The sequence below is a fragment of the Ambystoma mexicanum genome, chromosome 10, assembly GCF_040938575.1.
Source record: "Ambystoma mexicanum isolate Mex_15411 chromosome 10, UKY_AmexF1_1, whole genome shotgun sequence".
Classification (NCBI taxonomy): domain Eukaryota; kingdom Metazoa; phylum Chordata; class Amphibia; order Caudata; family Ambystomatidae; genus Ambystoma; species Ambystoma mexicanum.
The window spans coordinates 27,747,538-27,768,139 of record NC_090932.1 but is presented as its reverse complement, the minus strand read 5'-3'; the positions used below and the strand labels follow the sequence as shown (position 1 = coordinate 27,768,139).

At 47.4% G+C, this 20,602-nt stretch overlaps 1 protein-coding gene across 2 annotated transcripts in view; it reads left to right on the top strand.

Annotated features, from left to right (window-relative positions):
- The window catches only part of CCDC50 (coiled-coil domain containing 50), a 411,626-nt gene that overhangs the window by 235,470 nt on the left and 155,554 nt on the right, over positions 1-20,602 (top strand). For both annotated transcript variants that reach the window (XM_069617441.1, XM_069617440.1), the window contains exon 5: positions 17,699-17,807. In XM_069617441.1, the coding sequence (XP_069473542.1) occupies positions 17,699-17,807 (109 nt within the window). The remainder of the gene's footprint in view (positions 1-17,698; positions 17,808-20,602) is intronic.

Sequence of the window (20,602 nt, the reverse complement as noted above, 5' to 3'; positions counted from 1 at the left end):
GAGAGGCAGGGAGGCTGTTCCAGAGGAAGGCCCAGAGCCGAGGACAGAGCTCTACCCCCCCCCCTTTCTGCCTGGTGAAGCGTCTGACCCTCAGAGAGTTGGAGGTGGATGAGCCGAGGGCTCGAGAAGGAAGATGCTTACGAAGAGAGAGTTGGAGGTAGTGTAGTCCCCGGCCCCAGAAAGCCTTGTGGACGAGGATCTTGAACTTCACCCTTGCAGCCAATGGAGAGATTTCAGGGTTTGAGGCCAAGGACAAGTCTAGCAGTCCTGTTCTGGATTAGTTGCACAGGGCGAAGGGTAGAGTCAGGCAGATTTAAAAGAACGCTGTTGCAGTAGTCCAGGCTAGAGAGAACCAGGGCTCTGGAGACCGAGAGCTTTTGGGGGAACGTGAGAAAAGGAAAAATACCTCTGAGGAGTTGCAACTGGTAGTGTGACTTCTTAGAGATGTGTGGAGAGAAGCAGAGCCTGGAGTCGAATATGATCACCAGGTTCTTTGCTTCACAGGAAGGTGCGGGTAGAGGGCCCAGGGTGGGCGGCCAGAGTGAAAGAGGGAAAGCTGAAACAGGGGTCCCAATGGGAAGGATCTAATTTCAAGTCTTACTGGCATTAAGGCAGAGATCGTTGGAAGCACACCATTCCTGAATCGCGGATAAACAGTCTGGTACGAGTGAGAGCAGAGGAGGCTGATCGGAGCCTGAAGGAGAGCTGAGTGTCATCCGCATAACACTGAAAGTTAGAACAGAAGGTAGAAATGAGGTGGGCCGGAGGTGCCAAGTAGTGGTTGAAGAGCCAGGGTGAGATGTTTTACCCCTGGGGAACACCACACGAGAGATGTGGTGAGTGAAAGGAACCAAGTTGGACCTTGGCGGGTTGATCAGTGAGAAATGTCAACTAGGGTATGACCTCTGATGTCCAGGTTGTTATGGAGACGATTGGTCAGGATGGCATGGTTGACTGTATTTAAAGCAGAGGATAGATCAAGCAGAATGAAGGTTAGCATCGAGGTTAGAGAGCAAGTTTTCACAGGTGTTTAGGGGAGCAGTGTCCATGTTTCTGGCTGTTCTAAAGCCAGATTGGTGGTCATGGGGACAACCAACTGATTCAGAATGGAGAGTAAACTGGGAGATGGGCAGTTTTTCCATGAGTTTGCCCAGGAAAGGAGTGATAGAGATCAGCGGTAGTTTGCCGGAGAGGAAGGATCGGCAGAGGGCTTCTTCAGGAGGGGTTGAAAAAGGGAGTGCGTTAGAGGGGGAAGGGAAGGTTCAAGTGACAAGAGTGTAATCAGAAATCAGCCAAGGCTGGATTGAGGGTGTCGATGTGGTCCTTGATGGTTCTGGAGGAGCAGAGGAGCACCTGCTTTGACAAGACTTTCATAGATCAGACTTGTCTAGAAATATCTTTAGGAGTGAACAAGAGGAAGGAGGAGGAGAGCTGGCCCGAGAGGGGTTGGGAGTGGTAGAGGGAGAGGAAAGGGTGGACCGGATGTCCTGAGTTTTAGTGGTGAAGTGAGAGGCCAACGCTGTGCTAAGAGCCTGCGAGGGAACAGGAGCTGAAGACTGTGGCAGGATTGTCCAGCTCCTTGCAGATTTTGAAAAGTTCGGCAGAGTTGTTAGAGGCTGCAGAGACCCAGGCTTGGATGTAAGCTCTCTTCTTGGAGAGTCTGTTGCCTTTGGAGCAAGCAGCAGACCAGTTTGTTGGAGGATGAGCCTGATGCCCTCCACTTCCTCTCAGCTACCTTACACTTGTGTTTAACGGTAACGGTAACAAGATGGGGAATCATACCAAGAGTTGCAGTTGAATGTGGGCTTCAGACGAATCCTCATGACGGGGGCAAGGACATCAAGTGTGTTAGAGATTGAGAGATGCAGGTTGGAGAGGGCTGTGTCAGAGTGTGCGCCAGCCTCAGGAGGAGGAGAGAATGTAGTGGCAAAGACCTCCACTGACATAAGCTTCACTGGCTGGATGACCGAGATGGTGGGTGGCAGTGCTGGGGTTGGCTTTACCTGGGGGAGAGAGAGCGTGACAGGTTAGAGGGGAGAAGAAAGTGGTCAGTCCAAAAGAGTGAGTGGTGAGAGGGTTGGAGAGGGGGATGTCTGACGAGATGAGAACATCAGGCTGTGCACGGCAGAGTGTGTCGGGCCAGAGGGAAGAATAGGGGGCGAGGGAGAGTTGCAGAGATTGCGAGAGAGCCCAGTGGATAGGCTAGAAGCATCCAAGTGGATGTTGAGGTCTCAGAGTAGAAGTTGAGACGTAGAGGCAACTAAGGGAGGAGGAGAGGTCGGCCCACTCGGAGAGGAAGAGGGCAACCTGCCCAGGTGGCCTAGTAGATGGTGGCCATAGTAAGAGAGAGGCCAGGAGAGATGGAGCCTGCAGACCAGGCATTCAAAGGAGGAGTAGGCCTGTGTAGTAATGACAGAAGCAGGGATCCACTCTGGGAAGATCAGGGCTACTCCACCTCCTGGATGATTGGTTCTGGGTTCAGAGAGATTCTTGTAGCGTCAACTTGTGACGGAGCTGGCCGTGAACCATGTCTCGGTGAGAGCGAGGACATCCAGGTTAAGTTCGGCAGATGTCAGAGGAGTGCTTGACAGCAGAGCGAGAGTTAAGAGTAGCGACGCAGAGCAGATTGCCATTTCTGAAAGACTTCATGGAGGGGTACATGCATGAGGTATGCCCTGCGGAGGTGTTGGAGGTGCCCCAGAGAGGGCAAAGGAGAAGGCAGGGTATCCAGAGAGGAAGAAGAGGGTGCCAGAGAGGTGGCGGAGGAAGCAGGCAGAGCAGCCTGAGATGCTGAGGAGGGTGCCAGAGAAGTGGCTGAGGAAGGTGGTGGTGGAGGACCCAAAGAGGTGTAGGTAGGAGTAGCAGTAGAAGGAAGGAAGGAAGTTGATATGACGCGGGAAGCGTCTATCGGAAAGGCGTTTGGGTTTAGGGCCCTGAACCAAGAGGGTGCCATTCAGATAGATATTAATGATGGTCTTGGCGGAGTGGAAGGGGGCTACCGAGTGCCACCATTAATGTGAGAGGATGAAAAAGAGAGAACAGAGATAATACGCGGGGTCCCTAGGCCTGGAGCGGGAACGACCAAGTGGATGTCTTTGAGGGTCTGTTTGGAGGAAGCACTGGTGTAGGTATCGGTGATGGGGAGGCCTGGGTTAGAGACCAGGATGTCCCGTTTGAGCTTTTTCCTACCAGACTATGTGAAAGGGATAATATAAGAGATCGAATAGTAGTTAGAAAAAATAGGTGAGACTGGTAGCACCATGGAGGGCTGCGAAGTGGAGAGCAAAAGAGGATGCAGCCGCCCAAGCAGCAGGGGGGCTCAGTGGGACAGGGTGGGGGGGTCACACACTAGTGGCACACAAAGGGGGGAGGCCCAAGAGTAGGGCAGGTACAGTGAGCACAGAGTACTGTAGCAACAGTAATCGCAGTAAGGTGGGGTGGACCTAAAGAGAAGGAGACAGTGCGATAATACAATAGAGACCACTGGGGGGGAGGGGCAGAGGAGTGTGAGCCGAAATGCAAATACAGTAAAAATACACAAAACACTAGTAACCCTGGGGCACCGAGAGGAGAAGAGAAATGCACCCATGCAACAAATATACAATACAATAGTCACAGCTGGGAGTGGGGGCCTGGAAAGGGAGGGCAGGTAGGACCCAAGAAGCGTGGGGGAAAGTGCGCGTGGAGACTGGTTGGACACGCAAGGCCGGGAGAAGCGGAGCCTAAGTTGCGTGGGGAAAGCACCCATGGAGACAGGTAGAGGGGGGGAAGGACGAGCAAGGCCAGGGAGTTGCATGGAGTGCAGCAGTGCTGCTTTCCCGCCCCGCACCTTCTTACCTTACGGACGCTGATGGACGGAGATATCTTCTGCGCTCGCAATCCACACCACTACACCTCCACTGCCAAACACATGCGTCGCACAACACTGCGGCCTTGTCCTGCGAGGGCTTTGCCACAGAGGGTCTGATCCTTGATTCTTAAAGGCTTGGCAGCATTTGCGTTGCGTTCTGCGTATTGTTGGGCAGGGTCTCCTGCATACCTGCATCGCACACCACTGCAGCCTTGTCCTGCAGGAGAGACAGACGGCCCCTGGGCTGGAGGCCAAGGATAAGTCTTGCAACCCTATTCTGGTTCTGCTGGAGGGCGCAGAGAGAGCATGAGTAGTGTAGATTAAGGAAGAGGATGATGCACTAGTCCAGCCTGGAGCGTGCCAGAGCTCTAGAGCCATTGAGATTCTGGGAAATGGTGAGGAAATTAAAGATACCTCTGAGGAAATGGAGTTGAAAATGGGCCATCTTGGGGGGGGGGGGGGGGAGAGAGAGAGGGGAGAGAGAGAGGGGAGAGAGAGAGAGAGAGAGAGGGGAGAGAGAGAGAGAGGGGAGAGAGAGAGAGGGGAGAGAGAGAGAGGGGAGAGAGAGAGAGGGGGGAGAGAGAGAGAGATAGATATATATATATATATATATATATATATCTCTCTCTCTCGAGATATCTCAGTCTTGCTGGCATTGAGGCAGAGATTGTTGGAGGCACCACCAGGACTGGTTGTCAGATAGCCAGTCGGGAATGATGGAGCAAGTAAGGAGAGGATCAGAGGGAAGTTTGAAGAAGAGTTGTGTCTCATCTCCATAACACTGGAAGGAGAGAAAGTGGGAATTAGGTGAGCAAGCGGCGTGAGATGGATGTTAAAGAGCCAGGGTGAAAGGTTGGGTCCCTGGGGAATGCCACAGGTGGGAGAGAAGGAGCCCAGGATAACCTGGGAGGGACGGTCAGTGATGGAGGTGAGCCAGTGTCCGCTCCGAGATACCACGGGTATCATGGAAACGTTTTATGAGGATGGAGTGCTTGACCGTATCAATTGCAGAGGATAGATAAAGTAGAATGAGAACAGCGAGAGAGTTGGAGTCAAGGGTGGCGATAAAGTTCTTCATGGGTGTTCAGGAGAGCAGTTTCCATTACTCTGGATGCTTGTAATCCAGATTGGTGGTTGTGTAGGCAACCAATGAGCTCAGTATGCAGAGTCAGTAGGGGGTAGATGAGCTTGCCAAGCAAGGGGGTGATGGAGATGGGGCAGTAATTAGCCGGACATGAGGGGTTGGCTGAAAGCTTTTTCAGGAGGGGGCACACGGAGTGCTTGAGGGAAGAGGGGAAAGACCCAGTAGCAAAAGAGTGATTGTAGAAATCAGCAAGTGTATGGGGATAGGGAGCTGATATTGTCCTTGATAGTTTTGGAAGAACAGAGGATACCTGTTTGGAGGAGACCTTCGTAGAGAATACCACCCTAGTGACCTCCTCTGATGTGTTGGTAGAGGAGGAGGAGGAGGAGGAGAGAGGCTGACAGAGGATCGGAGTCCATAAGTGGCATGGTGATCGGAGGGGATGGCGAAAGGGAGTAAGATGGGGTGCTCAGGATGTCCAGAGTTTTTGCAGTGAATTGTGTGGCCAATGTATTGCAGAAGTCCTAAGAGGGAAAAGGTGAGGTGGAGACTGCCGAAGGGTTGGCTAGTTCCTCGCAGATTATTATGCCATGTTGTTGGATGCTCTAGAGTCATGGGCCTGGAATTGGGCCCTCTTCTTGGAATTAATGGAGAGTCGGTATTGGGTTTGGAGAAGATGGCAGGCAGTTTTTCAGAACATGAGCTTGAGGTCTGCCACTTCCGTTCCGCTGCGCTGCACTTGCCTTTCAGGGCTGCAAGATCAGAATCGTACCAAGTGTTAAGCTTGGTGGCATGCTTCAGGCGGATCTTCATGACTGGTGCAAGAATGTCAAGAGTTTTAGTGATGGCGATATGGAGGTTGCTGAGAGCTGAGTCAGAGATAATCTGCAGTGGGAGGAGGGGGGATGAAGGTGGATGCGAAGGCAGCAACTGAAACTCGTTTCATAGGGCGGATGTCCATGAACGAGGTTGGCAGAACTGGGGGAGTTGCAGTCAGAGGGCCAAGATGACCAAGGGGAGGGGAGGGGAGGGGAGAGGAGAGGAAAGTAGGGAGTGGTCGCCTGACCAGGAGAGCGGGGTGGCGAGTGGGGCAGAGAGCAAGAGGTCATTGTGGATAAAGGTATCGAGCATGTGTCCAGCGAGTGGGTAGGACCAGAGGGGAGAGTGAAGAGGGAGAATGAGGTACAGAGGTCATGGAAGAGTGGACTCCGTGATTCAGAAGTCAAGGTGAATGTTGAAAACACAGGAGAAGGAGTTGAGTTAGATGTCAGAAGAGCGGAGGAGAAATCTGCACATTCTTAGAGGAACAGGGGAATGGAGCCAGGTGGCCTGCAGATGGTGGCAATGGTCAGGGACAGAGGAGGAGAGATGACCAGGTTTTTGAAAGAGGAGTATGGCTGGGTGGGTATGAGGGAAGAAGGGGGCCCACTCAGGGACAATTAGGGCAACCCTGTTGGGTGAAAAGACAGCCCCAGAGTGACTGAGATTGAAAGGCCATGCTAGGCCCTATTGTGAGAGTAAAGCTGGCTGATGTGGAGTTCCGTTGAAATATAAAAGCCAGTACAAAACAGTGATCTTCGACATAAGGCCAAGTGAAATGGAAAGAAATGGGCCTAGCAACTCCACTAAAAAGGACAGGTGCGCAAGTGAAGGGGAATCTACCCAAGACCTTAAACCTGATGGATATGCCCAATGAATGGGGAAATAACATGTGGTGCTGTAGATGCCGACTTTGTGTTATCTGGGAAAAGGCACTTTTTGACAGATTCAAAACTGTAGCAGTACACATGGGAAAATGTACCTTGAAAGGATACGCATGTGAAAAATACCAAGGGAGAATGATGGCTGATATTTATAAAATAGTTAAGTGACAAATCGATTGCGTTTATCAGGAATAAAGAGACTTCATTTTCATCATATAAAATGACAGCCTGTAAAGAGAAAGGCCGATTTTCGTTTTTGAAGTGAACGCTGGTTTCCTATGTTAACTGCGGCCTATCTGTGTGCATAAGATTAATGGATCTACCTCTGTTCTAATATAGTAGAAAAGAAAAATTGTATTTTGAATCACATGCCCAGATATGTTAAAATGTTACATGTAAGCACATCTTGTCGAAGTATGGAAGCAGCTGGTGTTTTCCCCACCAAATTGAAAGGTAAGTGCCTTTTGAAAATTTGAACTCGAGACCTTTGGCTGAGGACCTCCACGAGAAGGTCTGGTTTTCATTTATAAATACGAAGAATATACAGAGAATTGGATCCAAATTGTGTGATTTGCAAATAAGACAGCCAGCACAAATGACATTTAAGGTCAGGTCTCCCCGTTAACTTTGCATTAGTAGCCAACAGAAATTACCTTTTACAGGGCTAACTCGACCTCAGGAAATGGCTCTAGAGCCACTAATGGGTGATCTGGATGATCAAACATTATGTATAAAACAGATTGCTGATAAGCAGATGTTCAGGTCAACTGATGATGGAGAAATGCACTCTAAGAATTGGTGGGGACTGATGTGAAACTGAGGGACACATGGGATGCCTTGCCATTGACTAACATTGAATACGTTTTCTTGAATATAAAGTGCATCGTATGTACCAGTGAGCTCATCCCGGTCTCATATTTAAGGTGATATAAAGCCCGTCGGTACCATGTAAAAACAAATTTTATGTGATGGATACAACTTCAGTTATGAAGACAATTGGTATTCTGGCTGTCCCATAGTTCTGAGGGAATGGAAAGTTGGTGGAATGATGGGTTATGGAAGTCAGGTTTGAATCGGGAAGGGACAGATTTGTGACCATTTTGACTCAGGAGTAAATCGATAAAAGCAGTGGCTCCTCCCAGGAACGGCGTGCTGTGGTATGATTAGTATTTTCCGACTTGCCATGCAATATAGAACTCAAAAATATATATGTGCCTGCAAATATCTGAAAGATTGGTGTAGCTGCCCTGTTAAATTTTAAGGACACTGAAGAAGTTAAAGCCACTTGTCATTTTGGGACGATGAATCTTTCTCCTCGCTCAGCCTCCTTCATTCATACCCCATTTACTCCTAGTCCTATTAGCAGGCAGTGGGCATATTGGGGAGAGGGAGGGAGGGAGAGGGACAGGGAGAGGGAGAGAGTTGGCCAATCCATAGCGTGGGAATTTTGATACTAATGGAGTGTCATCAGCATCATATCTTGGCAAGTTCCAATCTAAGAAGGGACTGGCAAGAAAGCCACTAGGGAGAGAGACCGGGAGAGTTGCCTAATCCATTAGGGCACCACCTTGCCTGGGGAGCAAAGCTAAACCAAGGCCTACCTAAAAAGAGGGAGAAAAGGAGACCATGGGACTTTGCTTGGAAATCTGGGAGCCCTATCTGAGAGAGGCCTGTGGCAGCAGAGACCTGGCTGGTGGATAGAGGCTTGAGGTGTGAGCTGCCTGCCTGAAAGAGGGTCCTAGGATCTGGCGGGCCTCCTGAGCTAAGAACTGAGATCTTGCATGTACGTAGATGTATCCTAAAGCTATGAATTGTGTGGGGAGCTACCTGCCGAAATATCTTTTCCTTAGTGGGTGAAAGGCGAGGGGCGAAACTGGGTAGATCCTGTCCATCTTGAACTAAAAAGTGAATTCTCTATAGAATAACACGCAATCCAGGTTCATTGAATCGTGTAGGAATCTGTCTGTTTAACCATTACCTTTGCATTGGTGGGTGCTCTCCATTAGTAGGGGGGGGGGGTGTTTGCCCTTAGCACAATTAACTAAAAATATAATTGTATTAATTCCCATAGGGTCACTTATCAGGGGGGGATGTTTTTGTCAAAATTCGAAATTGACAAAGGATTATCCCAATGCACTGTAAATGACTCTAGTCTGTAATGTAATTGGTTAACCCTACTGTTCAATTGAATGTGCTAGTGTCCCCAAAACAAACATCCGAACACCTTGCATTCCCTTTGAAAACAAGTTGTGCAAAAAGAATTGTCCCATTCAGTTCACCTAGAATCCCAGACCTTGCATTTTTTCATTGTAGGAGTGGTGCAAAACGAAATTTCCCATTTTAGTTACTTGCATCCCAAAACGTTTTTCCCAAAGCCCTGCATTTTATGCAAATCAAAAGCTAAAAACTATTTTTCCATAGAGTTCCTGTCCCAAACTTTGCCTTTCAAACAAAAAGCCCCAAATGATTTTTTTTGTTCGTTGTGCCTCGTTATAAGGTTGCTGGTCCGGTAACAACGGTACCGGTAAGCTTTCCGGTACCGTTATTACCAGACCAGCAAACTACGAGCTCTACTCCCAGGTGCCTTTTCGCCCCTGCCACGTCTGACCTGGTGGGTGGAACAGCACGAGCGAGCAGACCATGTCGGATGCACCGCGACCATTCACGAATGGTGCCGGTGCATCCAACCTCCCCATTGGGAGTAATTATTACCGGCACCCGGCAATGGGCAATTACTGGGGTCGGAATGCCCCAGTAATTTCCCATTGCCGGGTGCCGGTAAATTCATGACTCCGGTGGCAGCCATGCCGGTATTTACCGGCATGTCTACCACCTGACTCATAATGAGGCCCATTGTGTCTATTTGTTAAGCCCTGCCTTTTAATAAAAATCCAAAACACTTTGCTACGGTATTCCTCCTCCCTGTACGTTGCCTTCAATTTAAGAGGTCATATATAACTGATTCCTGGGGTTAGGGGTTGCTGGGAGAAAAGAGCTTGATAACAGACTGAGCAACTACTGGGTGAAGTATATGGTTTCTGGGTGACATTGCAAGAAATCTGATGTAAAGTGATAACTGTCCATCTATAAATTGTACCTGTGAGTTGTAGTATCTGTAATTTCATTAGAAATAGAAGTCTGTCAATTAGTGCAATAAATTTGATTTGGTGATATTGTGTAGTGCCACTGCGTTGGGGGCTGTTTTGGGTGCTATTCTTCTTCATCAACCCTTAAATAAACATATATTCTTACTATACACCGGCCTGGTTCTTAGCTCATTGGTGGTGCACAAGGTATTTGTTGGGGTGGTGCGAGACAGGTTGCAGGCCTCACTAAAGTTGAATCTGTGTAAGAGCTTTGGGTGTGCGCCACCTTGCCTGGGGGGAGGAACTCCCCGAGTTGAGTGACCGCCTAATTAATTGTGACAACCCCACCACCTGAACAGTTAGGGCGAGGCTTAGAGATGACCTTGTAGCCATCGGGGAGAAGGGAGTGAAAATTAGTGACTGAGCTGGCATTGAACCAAGTCTCTAAGAGCGAGGATGTCGAGGTCAAGTTCTTCTAGGAGGAGGCAGATGTCAGCAGAGTGTTTAATAGCAGAGCGAGCATTAAGGTTTTCTAGATGAATAAGGTCACTGTAGTGAAGGTTTAACAATGTTATATAAATAACAAGTGCACAAGTGTAAAACATCAAAAGTAAATTGAGCTGTCTCCCCAAAAATGCCTTCCAAATTCCTTCCTTGGAATTTTTTTTTAGTATATATTTTTTTTTTCCCTGAACATAAATGGCTATGTGAGAGAAAAATGGCAACATATTGCTTAGCTAGCAATCATGAATAATAAAAATGAAATCTTGAGTTATTCAGGGGGCTGAAAAATGTGATTTAACCATTAACGCTTTTCCAGAACTGGCATGGACAGCTCATATTGAATCAACGCTGGGGGCTTCTCACCCAGGCGACGCCAAGGTACAGAATTTGGACGCTGTATGGGTGTGTAAGGCCATGATTCTAGACATTACTATAATCATTGAGCGCTTAAATAATTCCTGTGCTGCTCGACCGGACGGAATATGTAATAGCTTCTTATACGCTTTCCTGGAATGTGGGCTCATGCTTTGTATATTTTATTTGTGCACATTGGAACTTTTGGGGTGCTCCCCGAACCCTGGTGGGAGAGCCATATACTCCCTGTTCATAAAACGGGTCCATGGAATGTGCCTGCTAACTATCGCATGTTAGCAATGTTGGACATACCTGCAAAGATACCCGCTGAAGTTCTACTTGTTAAATTGAACCTCTGGATCCAAGGTAATGGTATTCTGCCCCCTAACAAGACTGGTTTTAGAATGAAAGCATCAACGGCGCATAATGTGTTAATCCTAGTGTCCGCCATTGAACACACCTGATTGAGAAGGTAGAGCCTGGTTTATTGTGGGTTCATAGATTCCAGCGCCGCCTTTGATGCTGTTGCCGAACAGGCTCTGGAGCAAATTAGTTCCATGGAACTTACCTGCTGGATTATTAAAAATGCTTATGTTACTACACACGGACGCGAGCATCAAGGTCCGGTTGGCTGGGGAAGGTTGATTGCGTCTATCGCTACACATGAGGGGTGAAACAAGGTTGCATTGTGGCAGCAACCCTTTTCAATCTGTATCTCGCAGATATGAAAGATGCATTTAGTAATTTGCACAACTAGCCTGTGCAAGTTGGTAGCCAACACATTTGTTGGCTTGCACATGCAGATTCTGGACCATACACTGAAAGGGCTGCAAACCACGATTGATGCACGGGGTGACTATGGCGCTACCAATGGTCTCAAAGTAAACCCTGGCAAGAGTAAGATGATGGTGCTCCCTGGGAAGATGAAAAAGCTACATAATATTGCCTGGAGTAGAGTGTGTTACCTCTTAAATGTAGCTTGGCTTACACGTGGAGAATACTCTGAATTGGAATCTGCACCAGTCAGAAACTAAAATGAAATGCATGAAATCTGTTCAGAGTATTAGTTCCTTCATTGGGCGGAATGGGGGCTCTTTGTTGTCAACAATTTTGTTACTGTTAACTGCAAACATCTTGCCAATGTTCTATTATGGTATTGAAGTATGGGGCCATTAATATGGTGGTCACCTAAAAAAAATGTAAGGCTAAAATGCTCCGCAAATGATTTAGAATGCCGCAGGCAGTGTCCGTTGATTTTTATTTTTATCTTGAATTTTATCTAAGCGGGATATGTTCAGATTTTATTTGAGTAGTTATGTGCTTTGAAAATGTGTGTGTGCTTGATTATGGTTAGATATTTGATGTTTAGATGTGGCAAAATATGTACTATGGGTAATATATTAGCGTGATATGATACGTGGCGTGCAGGCTGTAAAGGTTGGTGTCCTGAGACATTAGAGGGGCATCAGACCGTAACCTACAACACCAAAGGGTTTATTTCAGCGTGGTCCCGGAATTGCAGCCACAAAACATTGATGAAGAATTGAACACCTTAAACGTATTACAACCAAAATGCAAAGCGCTAGCTTTCTCGGATATGGCGAGTTAATTACCCAAGCAACCAATTATTGCTTAATCTGTAAAAACGACTTGCCTGTGTGACTGAAGCTTGCATCACGTCTGTCCATGATGTGCCATGTACGTGTGAGTGTGTGTAAGGAAGCAGCACTACCCAGTGTGTACCGGTTGGATTGGAGAGGCAGGGGTGGGTATTCATACCCTCATGCTGCATGTAATTCGGGAATATGAATCTACTTGGCTGGTCCTTTTGGCGTTTCCCTTGCGTGTGCATTGTGGGACTTGTAGTTGAACTTCCTTCTGGATCCATATTGGAAACGCGAAGGTTCCTGAACGCAGGGCACTGCTGCACGTCGTTCTTCCTAATGGCCTGCAGCTTGTCGCCATGAATGTGAAGCTTGCGCTGCTGCGTCCTGTTTGTTGGGAAATAAGTTTACTGTTACTTTCTGTTTCGAAAAACACACACACACCCACCCTTTCATGCAGTATGTGTATAGCGAAGTTATATTGTTGACATGCTGTCCACCGTCCTCTTTAAAAGTTATATATTGTGAAATCCTGTGTTCTATGTAGCATTTGCCATGTCCTGGATTTTAGTAAGGACCTTTGGTTCTCGGTCTTATCCGTGTGAGTCTCATTTTCTCACATTGGTGATCACTGCCCAGGACATGCCTGTCTGTCGAGCAAGTCGCACTTATGCGCTGAGCTGAGGTATGCAGTTCTCTGACCTCTGATCTAGCCTTTTATGCGGTCAATAGATCGAGCAAAAAAAGGGCACAACTATCAACTTTAATCTCAAGGGTGACGAGCACTTGCTTTGCACACCTGAAAACATTGCTGGGATATTCACACATGCTGCAGTAATGCTCGTTGTAGCATGCTGTGAACATGAAAGTATGTAAAAAGGCATGGACCGCTCCTTTTTTTTTTTTCATCTGCGATGTATGTGTCGGCCTCTTATAGTAGGGCAGTGGGGGTGCTGTCACGGCGGCCTTTGCCTGCTTTTCGTTCTGGATACTGCTTCTCATGCCAGCTTGCACTCCCCTGCACATGTCTAACAAATTGATGTTAAGATGAACACCCTGACTACATAAAGTCAGCATATGTAATGTCAGTTAAAATATCAACCGATGAAAACCCATTGATCCGTATTTTATGTCAGTGCATGGAAAGATCTTGCTCTTTTAAGACTTTTTCCTCCATCATTGAGTGGACTGTGGTTTAGAGCCTCTCACGTCGTCTGTTGTAAGCAGAGTCTGGTGGAACCAGAAACTCTGGAAAACCAGAAGAAGTATGGACACTGGTCCCCTACCAAACGACTCTAGAGCTCAGACATGGCGGCCTGAGGCTTTAGAAGCTACCCTGACTAGACCATGTGACTAGAAGTGAGAAACTGCGGGAGCAAAGGTTAGCAGACTAATTGGAACAGCTCGCTGCACTGCACACTGGTGGTGCAACGTACTGAGAGAAGGGGTAAGGGCCACAGGAGATGAGGAGATGGGGAGATATGCGAGACAGTAGCTGCTGAAGCCTGCACAAGAACCCACAGAGTGCTGTGAGTAGGGGCTGTCTGAAAATACCTGCAAGGATGTGTCGGGGAGCAGGGGCTCTTGGAGCTGTTCTGGGGGCTACAGGGGCAAGTTGGCACAGAATTTCGTACATCCCACCACCCGGGAGTAAAGGACTCTGGTGATGCCGCCTGGAAATCCACGAAAGTTCCGGCAGAAGTTGGATAGATATAAAAGCTATCTGTAGAGAAGAAGTGTTGTGAAAAAGCAACACATGATTATATTACCAAGGAAATCTGAGAGGAGCGCAAAGTGCGTGTCTTGGGTAAGTAGGAGAGACACTGGAGTTAAGTCTACAGGGGTTGGTAATGAGTGTGTTGGTGACTGGCGTTGACATGCCAACGTGTCTAATCGGTAACGAGGACAGAAGGAAAGCCGCCATGTTGCATTCTGGGAAACGTGGTGAAATGGTGTCAACGTTTTTATTAAGGATTGTGAGACCAGTACAACTCGGGGCGGTTAACCTACCAACACACTTCCAAGAAACGTACTTTGGAGGAGGGGGGGTTGGGGGGAGTGGGTTTGGGGAGAGGAGGGGGGTGCGGTGGGAGTAGTTTAAAAGCATCGGGAGGAATCGGGGTCATTGTCTAATCAACTTGATTAGACTAGTTCATGGGATACAATGGCTTCCCGACTGTGTCCTCTTGCAAAATTCAATAGCAGTTTGTCAACTTTGCGCTGGTTCGTCACAGGACCTATCAGTTTGTTTTGTTCTGCGTTGTGGTGCTAGATCTGACCTGTTCTGGCATGACCCACATCTGGTTCTGTGAGGTGATGCGGCGTGGCAATGTTGCCACCCTGATAGTGCATGGTACAGAGCTTGAGCCATCTACTTGTCGCTCTTATAAGCACTGCTGGCCGCCCTCACCCCATCTACTGCTCTGAGGCATCAGGACAAAATGTGGATGTAGAGTGCTGCAGCATAGTAGTGTGGCCTGCGTAGCGCCACACCGCCACCTTCGGTGGTGCGCTCATAGTGACTTGAAGAGCTGCATTTATTTAAAACAAAAAGTAGGATTTCCTGTAACTCACATTGATGTTGGAATTGTTCCTTATGAATTTATAATTCACTGTGCAATGTATAATAAACTACGCCAATCAAGTCACACTTACTGTACATCTGCGGTACTGAGTAGTTTTCCTTGCCTAGACCTACTTTTCTCTCATTGAAGTATGTATATTATAATTGTTCTTTCACAACGCGTGGGATTCCAACCAGTGTTGCGCTACGTTGTCTTGCTTCCAAGCCAAACGCGTTGCCCCCGAGTCATCCTCCTTGTGCTTCATTGCACCTCTGGTTGAGAGTTCAGAGCAATTCATCTCTTTTCTACTTGCAAAACTGCCGTAGAATACGTGGTAGATTGAGCGAGGGCCAACACACAAGGTAGTAATCTCCTTCTATATCCCTGTGCACAGTACATTGACACAAGAAACCTTAGTACACCCAGCCTCCCTAACCAGAAAGGCCCAGAACATTACTCCTGTCACTATCCTCTCGCTACTCGAGCCCCTCACAACTCCCCAGCTTCGCCCTCAGGACCCTACAGACTTGTTTGACCTTTACAACCACACCCTCTTACAAGTCATAGACAAAGTCGCAGCCTTGAGTGAGCGAAAACCTAACCCTTTAACTCGCTCACATACATGGTTTACCTCAAATCTATTCAATCTATGAAGCCAGCTGACAAAACATCTTGGAGAAAGGATCCATCTGACTCCAACAAAGCATCATTCACCACCCTGTCCAGAACGTACAAAAGAGCCACCTGCCAAGCAAAAAAAGAAAGGATTGATGGCACACAATCAAGCTCTAGAGGGCTGTTCACAAACTAGACACCCATTGCCTTTCCGACTAATTATCTCAAAGACAGTACATGGTGCAGGAACATACAAAATGCACTCTTGGACAAAATAGCCTCACTCCAATCAAAAATCCAAACAAAAATGCTAAACTCGGGAGCCTTGATATGCCAGCAGCTCCCACCCCAAGACCTCTAGACTATACTGCCCAACTGTTCGATTTCGCTCAGGTCTCCGACCTGGATTATCAGTGGCTTAAAACCAATCAGATGCCAAGGCGACATATGTCCGGCCTCTGTCATCAAAGACTGTCACTGAGTTAGCTCAGTTTATCACTGCGATTGTAAATTCCTCCTTCGCCACTAGCATGGTGCCTATCAACCTTAAAGAGGCCTGGGTCCACCCCCTCTTAAAAAAAAATCTTTTTTTTAAAAAAAAAAAACAACTTTTGACCCTAGCATCCCTACAATGTATCGTCTCATCACTAGCGTCCAATTCGTTCTGAAAATCCTGGACAGAGTAGCTCACCTACAAATCCAAAAATATCTTGAATCCAACAACCTCCTAAGCCTGTGTCAATCTGAATTCCGGTCAGGCCACATAACAGAATCATCTCTCCTTGATCTAAAAATTCAAATGAACGAACGTAAGGATAATGGCAAGCTTTCCCTCTTCCTCTTATTTGACTTCTCAGCTGCTTTCCACTTAGTGGACCACGACACTTTGTGCCAGCTCTTGGCCTCCACAGCCCACTTCTCACCCAAAGCTATAACGTGGATTGAATCATTCCTGTCCAACAGAACCATGTCAGTTTTTTCGCCTTCAGCCTTGGCAGCCCCTGCCCCAGTCACTTACAGTGTCCCCAAAGGCTCTTGCTTCTCTCCGATGCTTTACAATATTTTCATGAAGCCCCTCTTCGACCTTCTTGACTCAGTCTGTATCCTCTACACGAACTACGCAGGCAATCCTCAAATCCCCATTCCCATCACCGGCAACTATGACACAGACACAAATTCCCTGAATACAGTTTACCAAAGTATTCAGGCCTGGATGGCTACGCATTTGTTGTGCCTCAACAAAGATAAGTGATCTCACTACCTATTAAACAATCTTGATAAGACCTACTCATCCTTCACCATAGACTGAAACACCATTCCGATTTCTAAAGCAGTAAAAACTCGGAAGCATACTTGGGACACATCCCTCACACTAATAAGACAGTCAACGCGATAGCCTCATCCTCAGCCTATACAACTAAATTGGTCAATGCCATCGGACACCCCTTGTCCACGGACAGCTGTCTCACCCTAGCCAGAGCCCTCATCCTATTGACGCTTGACTACTGCAATGCCCTTTGCTTGAACTTCCACCAGCAACCTTAGAAACCTCCAAGTAATTCAAAAGAATGCTTTGAGGGTAGCGTTGAATATCCTGAATAAAGGACATATCTCTGCTGCCAGAAGAGGTGCCCAATGGATCCATATCCAGGAGAGAATTCACTTGAAGACCCTCACCCTCACATACAAATGTCTAGCAAATTCTGCCCCTAAATACCTTACAAATACATTTACGAAAACACAATCGAATAGACTAACAGAGCCTTTCAATCTAACCTGCTCCTATTCAAATTCCAAAAAGCTTGGGGACGCAGTTTCCTTCTAGTAGCAGCTAAACGCTGGAATGCCCTACCTCCTCAACTCGAACCGAAACCTCCCTGTGGTCCTTCCACAAAAGCCTAAAAACTTAGCTTTTCTCACAAGATTACTAACCTCCTGTAGCTCCTCCTCCTAGAGTAATGTACTATCTGTAATTTCTGACATAACAAATTGTATTCTCAACTGTGTGCCTGCAGCTTGTACTATGCTATGCCTACTGCATCAAGGAGGGTTGTACTACCTCCTACTTTGGTCACCCAGGTTACCCGCACTTGCACTTTACTTCTGCAATTACTGTGACCAGCGCTGCGATGCCTACGGGTTTGGTGCGCTATTCAAATATACAAATGAATAAAATAACACAAATAGAGGCAACAAAACTACTAGATCGCTCCCAAATCCACAATGTACACTGCCTAGGGCGACATGAAGACTGAGAATGCATTTGCAATGTGTTTCTCCCTGAGGCCATGGACTCACTTTCTGATTGCTCCGTTTTTCATTTGATGTAACTAGGACATTGCTCGTTTGTTGCAAGAGGAGTTGTTAAAGGAAGAAAAGAAGAGAAAGAAGCAGTTTTCGGAACCGCTGGTGGCAGATGACGGCAGCTTCCATCCAGCCGCAGGTACGGATCTGTTCATAATACTGACCAGCACCTGCTTCTCCCTATGCTCTAGGCATTGCAGATGGGCAGAACGTGCCACTTCCTGACTGCAGCTGCAAGCATGCGAGTGCCAAGGTTTTTTGGAGGTAAAGTTTGGGTTGGGGCTTTTGATGTAATCAGGCCAGGCAGCTCGAGAGAAGTCGAGGCATCCGTTTCATGGGCTGGCTCGGGCTTATTACTCCTCAAGTCTTGATCATGTGATGTTGAACACCATTTCCAATATGTACATATAAAGGTGTGCCATTCTACCCCTCACTCATTGACTGTAAATGTATTTTACCACACAAACTATTTCCAGAAATTATCCTGACCCCAATATCCCTGTTGCAAGTCCCCATTGCTCCTTTTTGGTGTTCTGAAATGTCTGAAAATCGTGGTTGGTTATTTGGATTGAAATATCCCCCTCGACATCTGGTAATGGATAATTTCCTAAAATAGACATGTTCCAAACCTTTGGTAATGCTTGGCACCACTATGGGACTCGTGCAGAGACGTACTCTCCCGATCAATTCTGTGTTCGTATGTGGACATTGTGGATCAAACGTGGAGCACACTTTTGTGACCTTTCTGATAGTGCTGGTGGAGTTGTAAGCTGTGGGGAACGCACCCAGTGCATTTTCTCACTGATGGACCTGTAGAACCTTCACTGCCCTTCATTTGCACCCTTGGATCACATAGAGGGGTGAAGATCAGAAAGGAACATTTAGCACCGCAGCTCTGCCTCTTGTCCTCTGCTGTACTCCTTGCCAGCCCCCCTGAGCCCCACCCCGACGCTCCCTAGTCAGGGGACACTAGATGTCCCCCCCCCCCTGAAATGGCTGGTGGCAGTGGTTTCTTTTTACTGCCTTTTGTGCAGGTAACTAGCAGGCTGATTTCTCAGCTGCAGTACAGCACCCATGGGTGGCAATTTTCTCAAAAAGGCCCCAGTCTTATTTTTTCCCATTTTTTGTTTCAGTTCCTTCTAGGCTTTTCTCCTATCGTTTAGAGTAGCTTTGAGTCCTTTGTGAGTTTTGCCTTTGACAGGATTCAACCCTGAAGCCTGCCCAGGCTCCAGTCTCTGGGAAGGCAGGAAGTGATGGAGGAGCCCACAACTTTGCTGTCCTTTGTCTGTGCCTGACTGAAACCAGTTCTAACTGGTGGCTAGCTGTCCTGAAGGACAGCTTATCACCAGGTGATTGAGAGATCTATGGGAGTGAATGGATGGGTTCCAGGATATAAGGCGAGGATTTTTGGACTACAGACAAGTCGTCTACTGGAACAAGGCATCTGAAGCAGAAGACGAGCAGAGACGCCAGCAGCACCTTCCAGGAATGCAGAAGCACCAGTAAAGTCCTGCAGCTGTGCTACCCCATTTTTAAAATGACAGGGAAGACCCGCCAAGGACAACTTCCTCCCTTAGGCTGGCGGGACCAACTAGCCTCAAGACCTTCATTTCGGCCATCCCCGATGTCCTGTGATTTTCCCAGGCTGCAGAACACCAATACCCGGGTACCGGGACCATTATTGAGTGCATCGTCTTCCGAAGATCGAACCTGGCTGAAATTTTGCAGGCATCCGTGTGTCCTGAGTTCAGGACCGAGTAATTCCATAGAATCCAATCAGCGATGTTCGTTTCTTCTTGGCACTGAGAAAAAGGCACCAAAACCACAAAGAGATACTAAAATGAGTTGAATCCATTTCTGCTGACCCCTTTTCCCCGAGTGCTACCGCAGTCGCCTGCCAGAGGTCTCACCTTTTCATCACCACGACCAAGCATCAGGAATCGAGGTCTGCAATGTTGCACCTAGAAGGAAGCCAGCTACAATTTCTTCACTTTTAAGGTACGATGGGGCTTTGGTTGTTATTATCTTGTGCCATTTGCTGTGCTTCCTGGCTTGGAAAGTGGTGCTTTCTTCAATTGTAAGTGGACCTCAACGTGCAGGCCTTACAGCCTGTGTACTATCAGGAAGGCTCCCCTTGAGCTCCTGTGTTTTCTTCATGAACCACTGACTGGTTAACTTTTCCTCTGAAGATATTCATCAGAACTAGTAGTGTCCATTAGATTTTGGCTATGCTGGTTTCCCAAAAGTCTATCTTCTTGATCCTATTGGCTTTGGCAATGCTGGTTACTCCATAGACTTTAATTGTGAACACTTTCATTGTTAGGAAATAGACTGCCTTCATCCCTCTGGGAGAGTGTACTTGTTAGTAACAGTTGCTCGCTGTGTTCTGTCTAACCTTTATTTCCCTCCATACTCAATTTTCTAAAGGTGATACTAATAAGTCCTTTTCTGACCTTAACTGACGTCACCCTGTGTGCCAGAAATGAAAAGTATACCAAAGGTTACTCGCCTGCTTTATTGTTCCTTTTATAGTCTTATTCCTTTTCTAAGTGAATGTTATTGGTAGTTGCTGCATTTTAGATTTGCTTGTGTGCCTTGTGTATGTTAAATGTTAAAGGTATTTGTACCGCGCACCGTCACCAATGGAATTGGTCTCCAGGCGCTCTGGCGGATCTGTAAATGATAAGGTGGGATGGGTTAGTAAGGTGAAGAGGGAGTAGGATAGTGAGAGGAGTGGTGTTCTGTTGGTAGCTTCAGCTCGGTATACACCAGCTTTGGTGCGGGTATTGGATCGGTGTCAGTCTGCGTGTGCTGTTGTTCCGGCTTATGTGTTGCAGTGTTGTGAAGTGTGTGCGGCTTGTTGTGCGAGATATGGTTGTGTGAGTTTTTTGAGTGAAATAATTATGGAGAGTTTGAGCTTATATTGGTTAGTGG